This window comes from Uloborus diversus, chromosome 6 (genome assembly GCF_026930045.1).
Source record: "Uloborus diversus isolate 005 chromosome 6, Udiv.v.3.1, whole genome shotgun sequence".
Taxonomy (NCBI): Eukaryota; Metazoa; Arthropoda; class Arachnida; order Araneae; family Uloboridae; genus Uloborus; species Uloborus diversus.
In genome coordinates this window covers 13,864,831-13,888,858 of record NC_072736.1, presented here as the reverse complement: position 1 = coordinate 13,888,858, position 24,028 = coordinate 13,864,831, and the positions used below count along the sequence as shown (strand labels likewise).

The following is a 24,028-nucleotide window of genomic DNA, read 5'->3' as shown; positions in this document are numbered from 1 at the left end:
AATATAAAAATAAACACATAATGCTTTGTAATTACAATTCATGCTAATAATAAAACACTATATTAATTTTACACAACACAGTAGAGTGTTGACAAAAACAAGCGGTTTGTTTTACAACCCCTCACATAAGTGAAAATTTCGCATTGTGAAATAGAATACTTACTACCTTATGCTATACCTATCATTCTCAGGGCCTATTTAATGCACAATCTTGCAGATCCGTGGACCTGGGCACCACAATTTTAGGGACACCATAAAAACACAAGTTTCCTTCTTTCTCCCCTTTATTGGAGACTACTACTTCGGAAATGTCTGAATCCTCTTGAGAGAAGGGCACAGAATTTTACCAGTATGTACCAGGTTTCACCAATATATATCAGTCGATATAAATCAAGATATATATCACGATATATATCCGATAATAATTTTGAAAACATCATGATATTTTGATATTTATTTTTTCAAATACGGTATTTTCAATATCAAAAGTATATTAATCATTAGAGACGTACTGAGTAGCACTTTGGCCGAGTAGCCGAGTACCGAATACTCGGCCTCTCATCAGGCACGTAGCTAGAACTTTGTTAAGGGGGGGTCCAAGGTTTCACGAACTTCAAAAGAGGAGGCATGCTAAAGCAAAATTAGTAGCTCATATTTACGTTAAAAAATAAATCCAATTAAAACTAATTATTAAAATATGATAATTAACTAAAATTAATTAAATAATTGAAATTGATAGAGCATTTATTAAAAAATTATTTAACAAAAATTTTACATTAAGTGGCAAAAAAAATTAATCGGCTTATAAAATTAACATTAAACTAAAAGTTTTCCCATACTAAGTTTTCATACATGGATAGAAAAATTCCATCACATAAGCTTCCTCTGTTCTGATGCTTTGAAAATGAGTGATATAATTCCTATTAATAAAAAGTTCACAATAAAAGAAAATCGGAAAACGAAAACCGTTCTATGGATTATTTGGAAAACGCAGGTAATAGTTTAATAAAATATTAAAGCTTTGCAATATATTTCAACAAAATATGTACAAGTCATTTTATTTGAAAAAAAATAAAGAAATCTATATCTATCGAGTCGAATGTATAAGTATGAATGCAATATAACGTAATTCCGCCACCCTGTCCGATTTGAACAAGATTTCTGGCAAAATTCAACCACCCTCTCGACGAAATTATTAGCACTCAAGGTTTCATTAAAAAAGCTTGAACTAGTTCTTTATTTCAAATAATCAGTAATCCAAGTTTCAGCACAAAGGTATTTATTTGTTATTTAGTTCTTCATTTATCTACTTTATAACATTCTTTTGATTATACGAAATAGAATGAATCCGTTTTCTAATTATCATTTTAAATCATCATTTAAAAACTTGAACAAACTATTAACTCTTTGATGGATGGAGACTTCCTTTGTTGCAATCATTAAAAAAAAAAAAAATGCGTATTGCCGTTTTTTTAAAATCGTTATTATTTTTTTGCAAAACGAATTGGTAAAATAAGCTATCTTAGGATCCGTTATGGTATTTTTTTTTCTTTCTAATGGGGCTTCGTTAGAGGCTTTAGCCTTTTCGGACCTAGTGCGAACCACCGATATGGCATCTAGTTTTTCAAATGCTATCATTAAGGCGCGGATGTGACTGCACAGGAAATTTCGATGCCGAGTTTCCACCAGATGGAGACACTTGAGTTCTCTTCGGTGCGAAACTGCACTAGGGGTTTAATTTTGTCAAGCCAAACGAATACCTGAGAGATCTTTTACCTGTCGAGTAGTGAAATGTATGGTGAATGAAATTAAGCATCTATGTATTTTTATTTTAACAACATTTTGGAAAAAATGCAAATGATTGCTTTTTATAAATGTTTTTTATAAGGTCATGAATGATTTAAACATTATTGGCGATTTTCCTCTGATGTTTTCAATTTGATGTTTCATTTAAAAGATCAAGAGGAGGCATCGCACCCACCTATCTTACCACCAAACACGAGTTCAGTTTATTCTGCCAATACAAAAAAAACTTCCGTACAAATCAGTCTTTTTCAAATTAAAAATATAATTGTAAACAACTACAGGGAAAATGGCAATAAACTCTATTACGAATTATCGTGTCAATATTTGATTATAACTTGGTTACTTTACTGTCTTTATTAGCAGTAAGCAAGTGTTCGACTCGAAAATTCCATGATTTGGAGTCAAACGTCAAATTTTGATCATTAAGGTAATCTTCGTCCCGTTTGCGATTGCGATAATACAGTAGCATTAAATTAGATACATTTTCAACAATATGTAATATGCATAAAGCTAGCCAATTTTTGAAATCAAAACTTATAGGTTTCTTATAGCCTCAGTTTATAAATTTTTTGCTCAACAGTCATCTGATGTTCAAAAGCCTAAAGACAATCTTTTGTAAAAAAATCTTAGAATGATTGTGGTTAAAAATCCAGTAATGATTTAAATCTACCTTCCAAAATTCATCTAACAATAATAACACTTCTGATTCTTTCATTTTCAAATTGGTATAACTTCAATTCTAGGAGCGATTTTGTAATCATCATGTATTCCCGAAAGCATATCATATTTTATAACGTAGGTATTGACTTTTTTTTTCTTTCTTTTATGTGATGTTAGTAAAAGATATTCTATTGCAAGAAATAGCAAATAATTTTAACTTGAAGAAATTAAGAGTTAAAAAAAATCTAATATAGACGTGAAAAACACAAGAAAATGTACCTCGCATTGACCTTTTTTTAATTATATGCGTAATAAATAGCAGAAACTTTCACCTGGTAATTTTATAGTTAAATGCACATGTCCGTTTTTTGTTACGTTTAATGCTACCTTCGCAATTTACTAATGATGGATGCATAGACGCTTATTAAATAATTCCTCAGTAAAAAGGCGGTAAATACTAATCAGAAAATTTATTCCAATGAAACAAATACAAATATGCTTTTCTTGAAAAACAGAACAACATCGAAGAAAGATTTTTTTCTTCAGTTAAAAATGACTAGCTGCTCTTCTCTTGGGACCATAGACTCACATTTCAGTAAGATTTAAAAGTACGAATTTCTAATAATTACTTTTAAATTACATGTGTTAATATGGCCGAACTTGCAATTTCATAAACTGATTACAGTAAAATATTCAAGTAATTTTCAATTTCATTCTTCGCTTCATAAAATTTTGATACAGCGAAAAGTAATTTCATTGCATCAACTTCAAATTTATTTATTCACTTATGTTCAAAAAAAAAAACGAACTTTTCAGGATTACAGTTTAAAAGTTGTAAGCTTCCGGGGAGATAAGTAATCTATTATTGTTAAAAATAAACTAAAAGTTTAAATAAGATTATCAATCAAAATATAAAATGAATCTGAAATAAATCATACCAAAAATATAAAGTTCAAAAATAAATTAATAATTAATATTTATTTTTTCTCATCCTCAATCACACGAAATGTGTAGAATTTTTTATTCGTTGCTGTTGGAACTTAGTTTTTAAATGGGAAAACATATTAACACATAAATTGCTCGTATTGTTAAGAAAACTTTAAAAGGAAACACTACAACTTACCTAATTTATGTACACTTAATTTTCTTCTGATTACAATTTTGTTCAAGATATGTGTCCTATAAGCGCGTGGTAGAAAAAAACTGTGTGTTAAAACAAAAAATAATAGGAATTTCAATTACTAATTCACCAGGGATGCACCTCACTCTGGATGTCCTTCGTGCAGCATGTGTCTAAGAAATCAAGTCCAAACGGGAAAAGAGTCAAAACGAAAAGAAGAAAGAAAACCACCCCAATGAGACTGGGGAATGTTTGTTTTCAATTACTTTCCCGACGGCAATTTGGTGGGCTGAGGGAGAGGGGCCGAATTTCAAGGTCACAACCTAGTTGGGTTGGATTGGAAATTCGTCGTTTTCGGACGGATTCTTCGCGACACAGGAAGAGATCGGCGGCAACTCGGAACCCGCAGTTATTTCACGAGGTTCTCGTGTTCTGAATTGTCTCGGACGCGGGAAAATGGTCGATAAATGGGAATATTTAAGGGGAAAAATACCGGGTATCATAAAATTTCTCTCTTTGGAAAATTTTTGTTGTCGTGAGGTGCAACAACCGAGAAAAAGCAGACAGTGGTCTTTCGGGAAGGGGGGGGTCCGGACCCCATGGACCCCCCCTTGGCTACGTCCTTGCTCTCATTACTCGGGCGAGTTACCAAGTTCCAATTATGTTTTAAGAAGAACCACCGACACACATGTGATGAATTTTGAACTTATTGGAATAGTAGTATAGACATTCTTGTTCATATAATAGTTTTTAAAACTAAATTCCTGCTGAAATTTAATTACACATTATTTTAAAAATTTTGTTTGTGTCAAAAATTTTACAAAATTTTTTTTTAATTAAAAATAAATAAATAAAAGGTATGATTAATCAAGTAGGAATTAAAGCAAATCATATACCAATCTATTATAGTTCTAGTGCCGCCAAATATAAATAATTTTTAAAAGCAAATAAAACAAATGTGCAAGAACACTGCAGGCACGTGTTTTTTGCGTTACAAGGAACGTCTTTTTCAGTTCATAAAATGTGAGCTAAAGAATGTAAAGACATTCAACAAAAAAAATCCGACTTTTGTGGATGCATTTAAATCCACAAGCTCACATTTTGTGCATTGAAAAAGGAATTCCTTGTAATTCCAAAACAGGTGTCTGCACTGTGCTTTCAACGTTGTTTTATTTCCTTTTACTTTTTAAGCAAAAGTATTTTTATATTTCTTATAACTAATTTTTGTTTGTAGCAAAAATCCATTTTTAATATAAAAATTCCAATACTTACCTTTTTTTGCACATTTTTTTAATAAATAAGTTTTATTAACTTTGGGGACATTAAAATAAAGATTTATTCCATTGCATTGATTGCAGAATATTATATATGCTTGCACTTTTTTATAAATTTTAATAACTGTCTTGGACAATATTCAATTTTTTGCAACTACTCGGTATTGGCCGAGTATCTGATCAAAATTTGGCCGAGTACCAAGTAGTTACTGAGTACCTACTCGGTACGTCTCTGTTAATCATAGTAATATTGTTCATTTATTATTAAAAGTAACTAAAAAGTTATGTTCTATATTTTATGATGTATTAATACATCATTAAAATATAACAAAGTAATATAATACTCTTTTTTACTTGTATTTAAATAACTTGTATATTCATAAAATTATTAATAGTCTAACGTAACAATTTTAACTCATATTAAAAGTGCCTAATTAAATATTAAACATTGCTCAGAAAAAAATTAAACGCCTTACGAACATGCACCGACTAATTTATATCATTTATTACTGAATCATATAACTGTAAAAGTAGCTAACAGAGGAAAAATGAGCAAATCAGCTAATGGGCAATTCCACGAAAAGTGAAACCAGTACGTCTAAATTTCATATTGCAGTTATTTTGCTATATTATACATCATTGTAAAGCTTGAAATGTGTATTTTCAGCATATTGCATTGCTTTTCAAATAAAAATTAAATAAATTTTTCTTTCCTAGTTGGAAGTATGATAGTCGGGTCTTCAAAACAATTTAAAAAAAACCCATTTTCAAATGCTTATTTCCAATAGCAAAATAAAAATAAACAAAATTAATTGCAGTACAGCTTAAACTATTAACATAATACCATAATAACATGCATTTATTTTTTTATTTTTACAAAATAAATTAGGCAATTTAAATTTTAAAAAATGAAGTTCAATATTACGTCCGTAACACATGTATATTTCCAATTAAAAAGAAAAAATTTACAGGATGGGCAATGAAAATATAGGGTATGGCATGCAATAAATATGATACAACAAAACTTCTGATACTGTGATTTTCAAAATTTTATAAATATTAGTGGATATTTAATTTCATTTTTTAAAATTATTGAAATACACATCATTGCCTCAGAGCAACATTAAGACATCTAATCCTAGGAATAACACTTAGATATCCTACTGTCACACACAGAGGGATCTATGTAGTTTTGCCAGTTGAAGTTAAGATTGTATAATGCAGTCTAGTTAAATTTAGAGCAACACAGTTAAAAAATTTAAAAATTAATTTGTAAAAATGAAATCAACTGATTTTAATCAATGATTTTGCTGCAAAAGCACTCTATTCTTATCACTTGATTTAAATCATGATTTTAATCCTAATTTAAATCAACAAACCCTGATATGCAAGTCATATTACAGATTGGCAAATTTTCAATGTAAATACTGGAAAATGTAAATAAAATGTCAGTTTGAGTTGTAGATTCTTTATGTGTTTTTATTTCTGCTTGGCACATCTCAAGTACAATTTTGTAATCCACTATGTGTATCCAGTTCATTCACAGAGAAATCAGGGGTGCCTATCCCCCTCCCCCAGAGCAAGTGTGTACCCCCCTCCCCAAATACTACACAGAGTCACACACACAAAAAAAAGAGAAACCCCCCCCTTTAAAAATTTTAATGACCCAGTCTGTGCCATGGTCCTAAATGGGAAATATATGAATGATACAGTAAAACCTCGCTACAACGCTATCCGGTACAACGATAAATCCCTCTACAATGATAATATTTCGTGGTCCCGGTGAACTCGCATAGGAATTAATGCTATCCTCCTCTCAATATTGCGATATTCTCTACAGCAATAAACCCCTGTAAAGCGATGTTTTTTTAAATTTTCAACCCCTCTTTATTACGATAATTTGGTTTTCAAGTACAGTAAAACCCTAAAAGTAACCCCTCCAATTTTCAAAAAAAAAAAAAATTGAAACTTTATTTTTAAAAAAAAATGGTTAGCTTTTAAGTTTTTCTTTTTTTTTCTTTTTTGGGGAAAAAAACATGCACACGGAGAGGGGAAACAAAACATCTAAAAATGCTTGCCGAGGTAAAAAAACAGAAAATGTTCTTTTTTTTTTTTTTTTTTTGAGTGAGTGAGTGGCAAATGAAGATGATCCGAAAAGGTGTAGCATTTCCATCTGATTGCGTCATCACTGTCACATGATCGTCGAAAACGAAAGATTTGATTTTATTCACTGGTGTATTTTTCCCTAAGATGGTAGGGAGAAAGCAAATTTCATTTCAAGATAAACTCAACGTCATCAGCGATATTGATGATGGAATGAAGCAGGTTGATGCAGCTAAGAAATATGGATTATCTCAATCTACAGTTGCAACGTTCCTCAAGAAGAGGAAACATATTGAAGATGCTGTGAGATCAAATTCAGTTAATCCCAAGCGAAAACGACTAAAAGTCGCGACGAATGAAAACATTGATGCTGCCGTCCTGAAGTGGTTTCAAGAGATGAGGGCAACAAATATCCCAATAAATGGACCCTTGTTATGTGCACAAGCACGGAAATATGCAGCAATGCTAGGGAACGAAACTTTTAAAGCTAGCAATGGTTGGCTAATGCGTTTTCGGGATCGCCACGGAAACATTTTCCAGGAAATTCATGGAGAGAAAAAATCTGCTCCGATGAATGAGGCAAATGCCTGGAGACAAGAGAAGATGAAAGATATTCTTCAAAAGTATGCACCAGAAGACATTTATAACGCTGATGAAGCTGGGGCTGTTTTCTCAACTCCTCCCTGATAGAACATTGAAGCGTTTAAGGGTGAAAAGTGTCACTGCGGGAAGAAATCAAAAACAAAGATGACTGTTGTTCTGTGTGCCAATAGTACAGGAACACATAAAATTCAACCTCTTGTTTAATCGGCAAATCTTTGAAGCCCAAGGTGCTTCAAGAATGTGAGAAGTCTTCCTGTGGAATATAAAGCAAATAAAAAGGCTTGGATGACGTCTAAATTTTTTTCTGAATGGTTGCTGAAGTTAGATAAGGAAATGAAGAAGAGGAAGAAAAAAAATTGCATTGTTGATTGATAATTGCTCCGCTCACACCTCAATTCCAAAACTACAATAATGCGTTTGAAATTGTTTTTTTTCCCGGCCAACTGCACTTCCATATTGCAGCCACTCGACATGGGCATAATTAAATGTTTTAAAGGATACTATAGGGAAACGTTTGGTAGAATCGATACTTCTGGGGATTGAAAATAACGTGGAAGACCCTTTTAAAGCTGTAAATGTGAGGGACGCATGTGACTTTATTGCTGGAAGTTGGTGGGCATTAACAGAGAGAACCATTCTGAATTGTTAGAAAAAGGCCGGTTTTAGATGTCTTAGAAGATCTAATTGTGATGAAAATTCCTCAGACTGTGATATTTTATATGATCAGGAAATAGTTTTGAATCTCCCAATATCTGTGTCCCAACTCGAGGAAAAAAACGGGCAAAAAATATGGGGTGAACGTAGAGGATTATTTGACAGCGGATGACGATCTTACTGTTTTCGCAGGAGTTACTGATGAAGAAATTCTCTCTGAAAATTACTGGTGAGATGGAACATAGTGGAGAAGAAGACGACGAGGAGGAAGAAGATGATGATGATGATGATAATACGAGTCAATCACAATCCTTATTGTCGACCCAGGAAGCACTTCAATCAGTCAATCTCTGCGGACATTTTTTTCAAGTCTTCCATCCACAAACGAGGATCATTTTCGTGCTTTGGACTCAATGTATACCTTGTTGGTTGAGTTAACAGTCAAAAAAGCGGCCAAACAAACAAAAATATTGGATTTTTTTCAATAAAAACGGATTTTGAGGTATGTTTACGAGCTTATTTTCGGAATTTATTTCAACTGATAGTAATATTTAATCATAATTAACACCTTGCCAATAAATGTATTACAAATATACTATATATAAAAGCATTTACACCTAGGTAATGCATATACTATAACATTTAAATAAAAAAACCTTATCAAAATATTATTAAAATATATAGGCCCTCGATATAACAATATATCCCTCTACAACAATATATTTCTTTGGTCCCCAAAATATCGTTATAGCGAGGTTTTACTGTATTAGTTTATATTACATTAAAAATATTATGTGTGTACTGGACTTATGTTGAACATAGAAATGCAAATAAAAAACTAAAATGTTTTTTTAGGATTACAATGTTAGTTATGGTGCAGTTTATTGTTATAAACTAATTGTATCAACTTAATAAATTTACCGAACTCTGTCATAGTCCATTTAATTGCATCTCTGTCACTGTCTGATCGAAGTATTTAAAATCGATTGAAAAAATTCAGGACATGCAATACTAAAAAGCAGAAAAAAAATTAATGAAATAAAAAAAAAATTAATATACCATTGTTTTAAAAGGAACTAAAAAGTAAGAAAATTTCTCTAAGCTTCATGCAGATTCCCCAGCAAGACCCATAAAGTTTCAGAATTTCTTATAGATTGTCAGTAAAAGTTGTGATTGTGAGTTTTTAATCCATTAAAATACTTGTAAGCTTTCAAAGGAAAAAACATGATGGGGTGCAAACCGGGGCAGATTAAGGCATGGGGCACACAGGGCACCAACATTTGGGGGGCACAAATTCAAAGGGAAAACTTTTGTTTTGACTCATTGCATATTGCACTTATGCTTTTTTTTTGAAGTTATATCATTAGACAATTTTAAAATTTGCGGCTTACAGCAACGGGCAAAGCTTGAAAACATCTTATATTATAATGGATATATTATTGTATGATCACTTCCACTTTTATAATGTATTATAATATTATATTGTAACAAAAGGTACCGCCAAATTTAGTACGTTGCTGTGTGAATGCAAAGTATCAAAATATCTTCGCTATAGAATAAGCGGACGGAGGGGGGGGGGGGCACCAAATAAATTTTGTTTCAAGATACAAATAAATTTTGTGCCCAGTTTCTTCAAAAATCATAGTTTGGGACCCTTGGTATAAATGCACATACCACATAACTATAAGAGTAAAGGATAACTACCAATAAATACACTTACACCTCAGTTTATACTCTTTTGCAGTGTGATAAAATTGTTAAATTATAAATGCATCAATCATCAGTTGGGTATACCTCCACATCTTTCTTTGTAAATTACAAGTATTTTGATTGTTATTAAAAACTCACAACCAAATTTTCCAGACTATCTGTAAGAAATTCTGAAGATTTATGGGGCTTTAAATTTGTATGAAGCTTAACGAAGTTATTCCATTACATTTTTAAAACATGGCATATTAAAACTTTTAAGTCGGATTTTTCTTCTTACACTGAACCAAGAACAAGTAGCTGAACCAAATAATTAAAAACTGAATGAATATAACAGAATGACGTTAGATTGCTTGAATTAAATCCATAAAAACATTCTAGCTAACAAAATAATTAAATTTTGCAGATTGGATGCTAGTTTGACACATTTGAAATTCGTCACACCCACTCGGCATGCGTGCGCGAAAGCACCGTTCGAGGTTTGGAAAATACCTTCGAGTACTCGGTTTAATTTAAAAAAATAAATAAAATTATGAAAAATATTGTGTACTAATTCATGACTATTTTGGCACTGATCAGTAACAAACCGAGATTTACATGCAAAGACGGGGGAATCTCTTATTATTTCACAATGCTTTACTTTAAAATTAGTTTGTTGACAAACGAATTTTTGTTTGGCATTTTAAAATTTCTTGCTAGAATAGTCCAGTTCTAGTGAAACGTATTTGCCGGCTTTCAAACAAAAATAAATGTTAAACAACATCTCGAAGCAATTAAAACAATGTTTTGTTGAAATAAAAACAGCGAATCCATTGTACGATGTCAAATATTTCAAAACACTCGATATGCATCGACTTCGGTAAGAGTTTAAAGGCATATTTTCCTCTTAGATGCCATTTGCAAGTTACGAAATTACTTAATCAAGTGAGGCGAAGGATTCATTAGCATACCAAAGCATTTCACAATAATAATAATCGAAATGCGCTAATTGGGGTCAATCCGTTCGACTTACCTGTTCATCAGCTTCGTTGGCAGGTGGCTTGCGACCAAAAATCATCGAATTACGAATTGTAAAATCGGGGTGATAGTACGATCCAAGGGAATGTTAGGCATGCGGAGACACAATGTAAAATACTTCAGTCAATTTTAAAGGACACACTTTCACACTATTCACAAAAGCTCAAGGTATTATTTCGGTTCACATAATTTTCTTTCCACATTCGAAACTTTTGCCGCAGTATCTTGGCATTTCGGCACAACACTAAGTCCAGTATATAAGAGCACATAAAATAATACAAGTTACGAATTCGGAGGCATGAAGTGAACTAATTACATTGAAATGCATAGATCCACACGTCGCACCATACAAGCTCAAAAAAAAGTATGAAAGCTACACGCGGTTTAGGTCTGCTAGATGCGTGGGAGCGGTGCGCAGTACATCAATTCGAGAATGGCGCCAATAGCAGACGATGTTTCGCCAAGGGAATAAATTTCCTCAGATATTACGAGTATTTATTCTCTTCAGGAGGAGGGGGGGGGCAGTGGTGGCGCTAGAAAAATCCCCGACAGGGTGGCAAACTTGCCCGACAGGGGGGCATAGCCAAATTTTACTTTGCAAGATTCCCCCCCTCCCCAGAGCCTGATTCATCCTGACATTGGACATGGGGCACATTTCTATTTCAGGAAATTCATTTTGTGCCTCCCCCCCCCATTCCAGCTTTTTTTTTTATATATTGAAGCAATAAAATATTTCTTTCGATACTTTCATTTTTACACAACCGTACTAAATTTGGTGTGGTACCTCATATCACAATATAATATATACATTTAAAAAGTAGAAGATATGTAGTAGTATACGATAAATATATAAATGTGGTTAAACTTTGCAATAAACCGTAAATACCAAAATGATCTATCATATAACTTTTAATAGTAAATACAGACTAAATGTGGAGTGGTTTTCTGATTTGCAAAGAGATCACACTTTTAAGGCGAATTTTTAACAACAAATAGATTTTTTCCTTGTTTTGGCATTTGCAAAACTATCAATGATATCATTGTACTCTAGATTCTGAGTGAAATCATTATTTATTTTTAATTAACATGATAAATTAAGGGTATTTTGGGCCCCCCTGAAATCTAAGAGGAAGAGCCTGTGCCCCACATGCCCCTGCGGTAATCAGGCTCTGCCCCCCTCCAATTCAAGTGATAAATAAACTAATCATTTTTTGCTTCTAAGAACACGAATTCCCTATAAAAATTAAAAGCAAAAAATAAAAAATTTAAAATAGATAAAATGAAATATGTAGGGAAAAAAATCAAATTTAAAATGAAAAACATGAAACTAGGCTTTTGTGAGCAGGGTCATCGCGAGATCAATAAACTAGAACTGTCTGAGAATTAAATATTGACGAAAAGTCTGAGTGTGATGTAAAATCATTATAAATGTGCGCCCAACAGAATTTTATGCAGAGAAAGAAACTTAACAACAGGAATTTAGTTGTGCTTGTAGAAATTAGGGGGGTCCGGGGGTTCTCCCCCGGAAATTTTTCGAAATTGTAGCTCTGAAAACGCAATTTTAGATGATCTTCGGTAATTTCATGGAGAGAAGGATTTGGGTGCTCACCCCCAAAGAATTTTAAGAAATTGAAGTCCAATAAACGAACTTTTAGTCGATCTGTAATGGTATTTTATAGGGAGTGAGAGTCGAGGTGCACCCCCGAAAAAGTTTTTAAAATTGAAGTATTGAAAACGCAATTGTAGGTCATGTTTGGTAACGTAGGGTGATGGGGTTAGTGACCGATTAAGATACTGAGGGTCCCCCCCCCCCCCTCCGTAATCAAACCTTATAAACACACAAATTTACGGAGGGAAACTCCCAGGGCTCAAGGTTATAGCAGTGCTCATCCACTAGCTCAAAATATTTATTGGGGAGCAGAGAAACCCCACATCTTAAGTAAACAAAAAAAAAAAAAAAAGAGCAACTAATATTAAGTTAAAAAATTCAAAAGAAACTTGAGCCCGATGCCTAGCTTTATATTAAGATGAACCTCGCGAGTCAGAACACGTATAAAATTAAAATTTATTTTATATTTTCTTTCATTATATTATTTTTCCGGGATAACTTGGGAAAGCATGGAAAAGGGAAGACGATTACAACTACTAAGTTTTGCTAGCGCAAAGCAGAATCAAGAGAAAAAATTGAAAATCTTTTGAAGAGCCTAGTTTGCTAAAACCCATTACAAGTATTTTATTTGATAACAAATAGAAACTGGAAACGAGTAAAAATTTTGCGCTAAAAAAAATTAGAAAAGGTGCAAATTTTTACGATTTTTAATTAATTTGTATGGTAATAAAAGGTCTACATCGATTAGGCCTAGCTGGTGGTGGATGGAGCTGACGGGCAACCGGGCTAATCAGATAAATAATCATGATAGTTTCATAGGGGCTGCACACGTATTTCATTCCTAGATTTTTACAAATATCATCGTACAAATCACAGCTATTTGGAGGAAAATGTGTGGGCCGCCGAAGCATGTTTGTTTGAAATAGAAAATAAAAGTTAAAATGTAGTGAGCGAGATTTAAATTATTGAAATGAATAGTCACACCAGCAGTTCTAAGCAAGAAAAATGACAGACTCCGACTTCGGGAATTTTAGAGCTTTCGACTCTGATTCCACAAGAACTGGCAGGGGATTTTAAGGGAAAATGATCGACTCCGACTGCTGAATTTTTAAACCTTCGACTCCTGACTCCAACTTCTTTACCTCAAAATCAGTCCGACTTCAACTCCTCACCTGTTGGTTCTAAGTTTTTGAATGTACTAAACGAAAGTAATGTGTGTGTTTTGTGTAATCCAAAAAAAAAAAAAACGAAACTTGATAATATGATCGGCACTATGCTATACTCGGTAACAAACGAAGGTGAAAAATCGCGAATCTCGTTTTTCTAATTCAATGGTTTGCCGTAGTACTCAAAAAGGGCTATTACTACTGTACACTCCCGATTATCCGCGGAATTGAGTGGCTCAGGTACCGCGGATAACGAAAATCGTGGACAATCCGAAAAAGGTTTAAAACCAAAGGTAAAGAAGACAGAAATTATCTTTTGATTGTATTGTAAATAAAACGTGAAACGTTTAAAAGAGATGCGCCATTAAAAAATATGTGTATTTCAAGTTCTACAGAACTAAAATAAACTAAAATTTAAATCAGGAACTTTCCGTCAACCTAAAACATTCAACAGCCCAGAAGTGAAAACAGTGTGTGACCACAACAAAAAAGACCCCATCAGAGAATTCCCAGAAGACCTGTAGGCGTTTTCCGAACCTTTCTCAATCGGAACAGATGATAAAGATAATGTCTTACGCTCTTTTAAACTAGGGGTCTTCAGTAAACACATGTGTTTTACCGAAATCAGCTGAACGCTTTCCCTTGAGGCACGTGTCAAAGAGAAGTTGATGACAATGCATACCCACTTTCACGTTTTTTGAGAAGGAGCACTTGTCGTGGGAAAGGGAAAAAAAATCTGGGACGAATTGATTTCAGATCCGCGTTTTTGAAGAACAAAATTTTTCAACTGTTTATTTTTTCTTTTTCCGAGACTTTCGCAGATAATCCACTCGTGGATAATCGAGAGTTTACTGTACTTCAAACAATAAGATTTACACTTAATGTTATTTATAAAAATCAAAAAATTGAAAATAACTAAAGCGTCTGGTGGACAAAAATATTGTTTCGGCTCTCCTGAAAAGAGCCAATTTTCACATTCGGTAGTTCAGCATAGTGCCGACGATATTACGTCATAAACAAACTTATTAAGTATCAAAGTGATTAACATTAATTGCACCAGTTTCTTTTGTGTAAGGTTTTTCTCTTTTTTTTAAAATTAACTATATACCTAACTTTTTTCAAATTTTTTGAAGCATTCATAATTCGAAAATGCATAACCATTAGTTTCAAACTTTTTATTGAACATGCCAGTTGAAATAGGTCATAATTTCAAATTTCAAGTTTTAATTCTCTTTCCAGACTAAAGGGGGGAAATGTAAATTCAAAGTCTAACCCCAAAATTTATCTCCATAGATCATTTTTGCAGATCTACGGAGTCGGAGGGAAAATGGCCGACTCCAACTCAGGGCCGGATTTAGACTTAACGGGGTCCTAAGCCATTTTAGGTGTGGGGCCCCTTTTGCAGTTTTAACAACGTTTCTCTCGGTGGTGTAAGAGAGGCACTTTTTTTTTATAATTTTTTTTTTCCTTGACTATGTCGGTCTATTTCATCTGATACATACAGCAATACTTTAATTTTTGATGATCGTGTTTTAATGTGTTTTCCCTGATGTCCTGTGTTGGATTGACCTTAAGAGGGGAAATGTTATCAAGAAAGTCACACATGACTCCCCTTTAAGTGGAGTACAAAATATTCCCAATTGTAGGGGGCCCGGGGATTTCTTCCCCGGAGGAAATTTTGAAAAATAGATATAAGGCTTCAAAATGCAGAATTTTATAAGATGTAGTTGCAACTACAAAAATATCAGGACAGAAATAGGCAAACAAAACTTTTTTTAAGTTATAAACTCTTTCAAAAATTAAGATAATACACAGTAAAAATTGTTTTTGATTCGAAAAACCAATGACAGCAGTCGACAGAGAGAAACAGCGCGGGAAACGAAAAGACACCGCATTGCTTCATGCTCACATTGGCTTTCGATACAATTAGTTTTTAATCACCCCTCTAACTCACCGACAAACAATTCAACTCCGACTCCTTTACCTTAAAATCAGTTCGACTCCAACTCTCACTCCGACCCCGCAATCACTGGCAGTGTTACAGGCATTGAGGGAAAATGACTCCGACTCTTGGAATTTTTAACCTACAAATGCCGACTCAGACTCCTTGTCTCCAAAATCTGTCCGACTCCGACTGCGCAGCGCTGCTTTTTTTACACTATTTTAGTACTTGAAAAAAAGCATATTAAAAAAAAAGAATATAGCTTGCAAAAAAAAAAAAAAAAAAAAAATTAAACAAGATTGAGTCTGGTATCAGTCTGTAAGTTGGTTGGTTTGATCGATCTCGAAGGAGCAATGTTGACTTTTGAATTGGACTTGGTCCGATCAAATGATTACAGCGGTCTGGGCTAAGCGCAGCTTTTACTTTAAGTTAGAAACATGAGTTTCGACTACATGATAACATCTGGAAAAAAAAATGGAAGCAAAATGTATGTTTTCAATTGCTTTTAACACATGATTTATTTATTTATTTAATTTTGCCTTTTCCAAAAGGTTCGCCCCTCCCCCTCCCCCAAACATTTTTCTCAAAAAGAACCCAAACCCGATGCATTATCAAACCGACGTTTAATAATCTAATGATTGTTTAGTTGTGCCAAGCCTGAATGTTTAGTAAATCATTCTCCATTCCCAACAAAACTATTATGCAGCCTACAAACAAGATCAATATAAGTTTTTGAGAAAAATGTATTTAAAATGTTAAACATCTATTTGCTTTTATTATATTAGTCCAAAGAATTTTTTTCCTGCATTTAGCATTTGAAGACAAGACATCATTGCACTAAAAAATTAAAACATTAAATCTACTTTAGTACACTTCCTTGTATGAGGTAAAAAAATCGTTTACTCATCGATATGTTTTGTTGCAGAACAATCAACAATAATCAGAAAAGTTGTAAATAACTATAGTAATAACTTACTTGTAACTTCTGAGTGAAAATAAAGTACTTTAAAACGCATCAATAAGTGTGGTCTGCGTCTGCACACTTGACGTGCTGATGAAGAGCTGTTTAGAATGTAATAGGAAAGCAAAAATCTCCGAAGCATGTTTTTTCTCCCCCGATGACAACCCCCCACCCCATCCCCTCTCGTCTCGTCCTGGCTATTGTCATTCAGTTCGTATTTCTCTTGTAACCCGATGGCCCGATGACGACGCCTTAGGTCTGACCGGTAATCACCACTGCATTCTGCAGGGACGGGGATGGTGGGGATGGTACTCTTTTAGTCTAAGTGGACACCCTGAGGTCAAAACCAGCTCATCGACACCCTGCATCGACAAACAGAAATTTCAAGGATCAAAACACACCATTTCCCCCGAAGTAATAGCTATATTTTGTCACCATCTGGACGACGTTATACGGACTCGGGCTAAACTTGCCGCCTCAAAGGGGATTGATTTTTGTTTCCTTTTATATATATATATATATATATATATATATATATATATATATATATATATAAGATACTTCTACTTTTTTCTACTATTTTTTTTTTTCTAGTTCATATATGAGAAAATTTTATCATTTACGATAAACGCCAAAGCAAACAGATTCCCCGACGAAATACTAAATTTTCCCCGACGGGGGGGCAAGACGCTTCCGACGAGGGGGCAATTGCCCCCCCTGCCCCTCCCTTGGAGCCACGTCTGGGGGGGGGGGATAAATGGGAAAACGACAGTGAAACTTGTTCTTGTATGCGAAAGTAATCCTTTCAATTTTTTTTTTTAATCACTGAAATAAAAGAAAAAAAAATAATTTGAATTTTGACATCTTGAATTCAAATTATGTTTTTCGCAATCACGAGTGGGTGTATGTAGGCGTGTGTGTTTGTGTGTACGGGTTCTGTGTATGTGTGTGTATGAATGTGTGTGTGGGGGGTATGTGTATGTGTGTGTAGGCATATGTGTTTATGTCTGTGTGCATGCATCAATGTGTGGGTAGTTGTGTATGCGTGTGTGTAAGTGTTTGTATGTGTGTATGTGTGTGTATGTGTTTGTGTGTGTATGTGTTTGTGTGTGTGTGTGTGTGTGTAGTTGAGTATGTATGCGCGTGTGTGTAGGATATGGATGCAACCTGGAGACGGCTTTCGCTATAGGAGCAGCATCGTGAGGAGCCAGCCGGTCCACGGTGATGGTGCGGAGGGTGGCGGTGGGAAAAATCAGCGTAACGCCAAAAAACAGTCAAATGAGAACAATAAGCAATCGTGATTGCTCAAAAAAAATGAATGACGAATTTTCTTTATTTTTTATTAACGAGAGTTTCGGGAAATGATTCAGATTGTACATTTATTTTCTTCTGTAAAATTTTAGAGGAAATTAACCGTGCCCCCCTCCCCCTCTCCTCCATCCTGCCACCAGAAAAAATAAATAAAAAAAGCAAACAGACCAAGCTGGAAAAAAATATCAAAATGTCCTTTATATATTAAAATGCGAATGTCCTGCTTTTGAAATATTGTTTCAAACTAACACTTTCAAAATTTTTATTTTCGTAGTTAAAACGATGGTCTTTGTCAGTACATACTGAAATTTTTATCATTTATCCCCTTTGTATAAATATTTTTTTAATTAATCATTTTTATCATGATAACACAGTGGCGCCACAGTGTACATCGCACGCCCGAAACAAAGGCAAGAGGTATGGGGTGCACGCTCTGAAAAAATGACACCCTGTAAAAATTATTTTTTGAGCAATCACGAATTGCTAATTGTTTTCATTTGACCGTCCTTGATGTTTGGTTCCTTTTTCAACCCTCACCATCCTCTGCAGGCGCGGTTCCCCCGGTCCTGAGCAATCCGCTTTTCCTGGTCGGTGGTGTCCATGTCCTACACATACGCAAGCTCATACACATACACAACTGTACACACGTGACCGCCCAAGAGGAGGGGCAGGCTTGAAGGGGCAGGAGTTGTTTCTAGAAACAAGTGAGTAGGGTATAGTAACCAATGAGTAGGGTCCTGTCGCAACTCGTGATTGCGAAAAACATAATTTAAATTGAAAATTTCAGAATTCACACAAATTAATTTTCTTTCCTTCTTTTTCCCCTATTTCAATGTAATTTTCAAACAAACTTGACGATTATAAATATCAAAAAACTCTTCACCGCAGTCTTTTGGTTCTTATTATAGCTTATAATTTTTTGCCATAAATTAAGATAAGGTACACTTATAAATCTTATGTGTGGGGGGGGGGGGCGCACTTATAAATCTTGCGAGGAGGCGCACTATGTACGCTACTGCACACTTATAAATCTTATGGAGGGTGGCAGGGGCATGCTTAGAATTTTAGCGGCCCTGTGCGAAATTTGTTTTAATAGTCGATAAATAATCATTTTATTATTTATTTATTCTCTTTCAAAACATGATGATGATGATGGTGATTACTTATTCTTCCGCAGGCTAGACAGGTTCATGAGCCCAAGAGTCCCCTTTCCAGTCCCGCACAATTCAAAAGATGGTCTGGAGATGCCTACACCAATCTGCATTTATAGTACAGGTCTCAAAAACTTTCTCACCTAAATGAAAAGATAGGCACTTGATGTGCCCACTTGCAAGCAGTGGCGGATCTAGCCGATCATTTTGGGAGGGGCCATCCAAAATTTTTCCCAAACATTGAGAGTTTGAACAAACTCTCGAGAAACTTCATTAAAATGAATGATTCTAAAGGGAGAGTGAGGATGTGTGTGTGCTTGGAATCCCCCCCCCCCTTCCTAGAAATATTTTACCTTAGTGGCTCTAAAAATCTAATTTTAAGCTATTTTTGCACGTATTAGAGAAAGCGATGGAAGATTCGTGAGCTCTCCCTCCGAAAAATTTCGAAATTAAAGCCATAAATACGCAAATTAGGCTCTTTTTGGTCTCGTGAGCAATAGGTGATTCTTAGGACAACAGTATTTAGAGAACGCCAAGGAGAACGCCCAAAGTTGGAATCAAGATATGTGATATGATGTAAACGAAGGAGCAAAATTTTGGGAATAATAGTTCTTTTTCTAGGAGAGAGATATAATAATCTCTCCCACTTAAGGCCGAAATTTTTTTTAATGTAAAAAGCATGAATTAAATTTTGTTATTTTTTCATAATATCTTCGGTTTTATTTTTCTTTAAAAAAAAGTTCTACAATCACAAGGCTTTGGGAGGGGCCATGGCCCCCTTCTAGATCCGCCCCTGCTTGCAAGCCTACTGATTGTTGTTTGGACACTCTCAAAACATGACCCGCTGTAGTGTGTCACCCAGCTGTATAAGTTAATTCGAGATTTTTAAAAGTAATTACATAATTAGTGTGAAAAAATATGAAACAAAATGTGGTTACAAAGAATTTTTTTGGAATCCGAAAGAATTGATGAAATAAAGAATGGTATTCAAATTGCGTTGTTTTCATCCGGGGGGGGGGGTATGAAATACGAAATTGAAATCGGAAAAAGAATGAAACATTTTGACCTTTTTCTGCATTTAAAAATATTTTTACTACTAGCAAATACAGAGTAATTCCATGTCAAGTGACCTATGCAAATTTTCAGCTTCCTAGATCCAAATCCGAAGGATCTAGGATCTCCGGAAAATGTGATCCAAAATGGCGGATTAGCTTTTTGTGCCAAACTGCCAAGTTTAGACAAAGTTTACAGAAAATTTTATCACACTGGGAGTCTGAAATTTTTGGCGCTTAAAGTGCAATGAGCTGTTAATATACATTCAAGTATTGTTGGAAATTTCAGCTCATTAGATTTTTTTATAGCACGCGTGTAAACTCGTGAAAAAGCGCGGCAGGGAAATTTTTTCCTGGATTTTAAGTTGTCATTAAATCTGAATAAAAATAATTCAAACGCTCGTACTTCGTGAATAAATTGTAAAAAATACTTGTTTTTAATGGGTTACAGATTCAGAACTCAAATATTTATTTTCTAAAAGATTTGTCATCCAAAGTGGCTATCAAAACCATTCAAGTGAGAAATAGCTTATTTTCAAAGCGCTGTAGCTTAATTTTGTCACTTCCCATCTTCTTTTCGTTAATAATCCCTCTAATGCTGACTTTTTTTTGTCCGCAATAGAGGGGTGTCCGTAGGACAGGGGTTTAATAATGATATTTGCCTTCGAATCTGGGGAATTAAAAATTGTCCGCATAAGAGGTGTGTCCGCATTGGAGGGGTGTCCGCATTGGAGGGGTGTCCGTGAGGAGTGGTTCCACTGTACCATAAGAAGGAACAGATTTTTTCCTTCCAAAGTAAGTTTTTCCTTCGATGGTGTTCTTTCGAATTAGGGTAGAAAAATGAGTTTTAAATTCTATCTGTCGTAACGAATTGCCAAGTTTAAGTTCTAGTCCGGTCAATTTAGACAATTGAAATAACAAAAATTCCGGGAAAGCTAAATTTTTGTAGGGACCTTGGGCTTACGATTTTAAATAAGGTGCCAAAAGTCCCCATCGATCCCATGTGCGCTTAAAAAGTTATTCGGGATCAAAGGTCAAAATTTTAGGTTTTTTGGATTTTTCTCAAAAACGGTAAGTTTTATCGAAAAGTACCGCAGACCAAAGTTGTAGATCTCAAAATTCTCTATAAAAATGGTCCTTATCATTTTTTTTCCCAAGACCAAACCTTCCCAAATATTGCGTACTCTCAAAAGACAGCCAGCCATTTACAGAATCCCCTCTACTCGCGTGGCCTTGAATAACATCTGGCTATTCTAGTCCGTGTGGCATCGTTCACGTACCCAGAGGTGCCCAACTCACTAAGAGCAAAGGCGCACCCCCCTCATTTTCGCGGAAATCCCCCCCAAAAGCATGCCTCCCCCCAAATAAAAAATATTCCTCAAAACAGTCCCCCTAAAAATTTTCGATGGCGCAGTCTGGGCCATGACCCCTCCTAGGAGGTTGAGGGCACCCCTAACGTACCTGCTTCTTTTAGAGTTAAACGTGCAGTTCGAGTGAATAAATGTATTTATCACAAGCGTCTACTGTTGTTTGTGCTGATTAATATTTAAGAAAAATGTAACAATTTCGCTTTATTTGCAATAAACTTTTCACTGAAGGTGAAACTGTTGTGCTGGGCAGTTATGGAATGCCAACTTCAATCGATGCAAGTCTCGGGAAAAGTTATAAGAATGCTGATTATTTAAGAAGTCAAAAGTCCGTTACAATTCGCGTGGATTGCAAAAAATCATACACCCGGAAAAAATTAATCTCTGCAGCAACGTGAGGATAAAGAGGCCAGTACTTCAAAAGTAAGTCCTCCTCGTACTGTAGCGAATTTGAATCCAGCTTTTGTTTTTAAAAACACTGCTTATTTTGTGGCTGTAAAGCGGATGAGGAGGCTGAGAAGAAGAAAACGCAGAATAATGAAAGAAAAATTGATAAAGCAGCGACTAAATCATACTCAAAATTAAAACGTGCAAAAGCAGCTTTTGACACACCTCAGAACGATCTTTAGCTAATTTTAAAAGTGATTCTTTGAATGTAAGTGTGGAAACTTTAAATTTTTCTGCGATAATTCTGCGTTTTGTTCTTCTCAGCCTCTTCATCCGCTTCCTCGCCACAAAATAAGCAGTGTTTTTTACAACAAAAGCTGGATTCAGATTCACTTAATCCCGCTCTTGTTCGAGGTGGACTTACTTTTGAAGTACTGACCATGCTCATTAGGGTGGATTGAAAAAAATCAAAATCTGATAAACGCTAAGTAATAGCCCGGAAAAGTTGCCTTTTGTAGAGATATTTGGTTCAAAAAAAGGATTTCGACCGCAAAAAATATCTTGAGGTGTCGCTCGCGCCTCGAAGTTGACAATAAATGCATAAAAACTGGAAAAAGTTATAATAATTTCATCAAATATCAAAATTTGAGAAATTTAATGTTATCGCTTTTAAGAGCAGGCTTTTTGTGTAGATTACACATTGCATAAGATCATTTTAATAATAAACTGTATTTTAAAGTTCCACACATGCGTTGAGTCTTGAATTTGACCAATACAGTCAGACTTGAATAACATCGTGTTGCTCCGTACTTAGAGAAAAAAAAAAATTAGAAGTTATGATTTGTAAAAGTTTGTTTTCATATTAATTAATTCTTACATAGATACGAAAAAAAAATAAGTAATAAAAGCATTTCTTATCTAGTAAAAAAATGTTTAATTCTCCACTTAGCAGATAACTTTGGCTCAAAATGTCAATTTTAGCTATGATAGAGAACAAAAGTTAAGTATAAAAATTTTAAAATAATGTGGCTTGCAACAGCCCACATCAGTCACCCTTTGAAACAAAAGACGTTGCTAAAGAAATTTTAATGGATTTTGAGCCCTCAAACTGTAACCACATTGATTACAATAAAACATAAGTTTCGCATGCGAGTTGAACTATTTTACTTCGCATAATTTTCAATCTTGATTGAAATTGTGGCTTGATGGTATTGTGGCTTAATATTTCTATATTCTAATCTGACTCGAATAAATCCATCCCTTTTGGTTAGGCAGCAAACTGTACCTGATATTTATTTTTCTTATATTACCTATCGTCTCACTGCATTAGTATGACACGTGAGGTTTTGAGTACCTGACACTTCTTTTTCTTATTTTACCTATCGTCTCGCTGCTTTAGTATGACGTGAAGTTTTGAAAACCATACTACTCAGTAGGTACGCCACCAAGCAATTTCTTTCAAAGTTTTATCGGAAGTCCACTTTTTGAAAGAGGGAGCTGCCGAGTTTTACCAGTTCTGCTTATCGATGAGCTCATAGCAGTCTCTCTGCTTCAAAATTGAAATCTGGAATTATACATGTTCATTGTCCATCTTCGAACTGATCGTCGTAATCCGTCTTGAAACAAGTTCTCTGATGATGGTCATCCGCAATGCCTAGTGTTATATTTCTTAGATTCTAAAAGTAACCAGTTTGCAGAACAAGAGCTGATGTTCTAAACATAGTACGATGGCAAATTTAAAAAATTCGATTGCATAGCGAAAATTTACAATTTCAGATTTCAACTTGAGTTCTTTGATAAGCAGAAGTGGGAAAACTCGGATCATCTTCTTAAAAAAGGAATATCAGATAAAACTTTGAAAGAAATGGTGCTTGAGGGCGTAACTACTGAATTATATGATTTCCAATACATCACGTTATACTAAAGCAGTGAGACGATGCGTAAAATTAGACAAAGAAGCGTCAAACACAGTTTGTTGTCTAACCAAGAGAGATGGATTTCTTAGAGTCGGATTAGAATCCAGAAATCTTACTCACAATGTGTCACTAAGGCCAAACATTGTTAGAAGTCAAGATAATAATGCGACTCGCCAGCCAAACTATGTTTTATTGTATGAAATGTGGTTACAGTTTGAGAGC

The 24,028-nt window shown here is 34.5% G+C and overlaps 2 protein-coding genes across 2 annotated transcripts in view; one reads left to right on the top strand and one right to left on the bottom strand.

The window, feature by feature from the left end:
- Positions 1-11,270, bottom strand: part of LOC129223729 (tyrosine-protein phosphatase 1-like) — a 35,565-nt gene extending 24,295 nt beyond the window's left edge. The window contains exon 1 of the mRNA XM_054858083.1: positions 10,940-11,270. Coding sequence (XP_054714058.1) covers positions 10,940-10,984 — 45 coding nt within the window. The 5' untranslated portion in view covers positions 10,985-11,270. The remainder of the gene's footprint in view (positions 1-10,939) is intronic.
- Positions 1-24,028, top strand: part of LOC129223730 (tubulin-specific chaperone E-like) — a 310,220-nt gene that overhangs the window by 153,969 nt on the left and 132,223 nt on the right. The gene's annotated exons all lie outside the window — the stretch shown is intronic.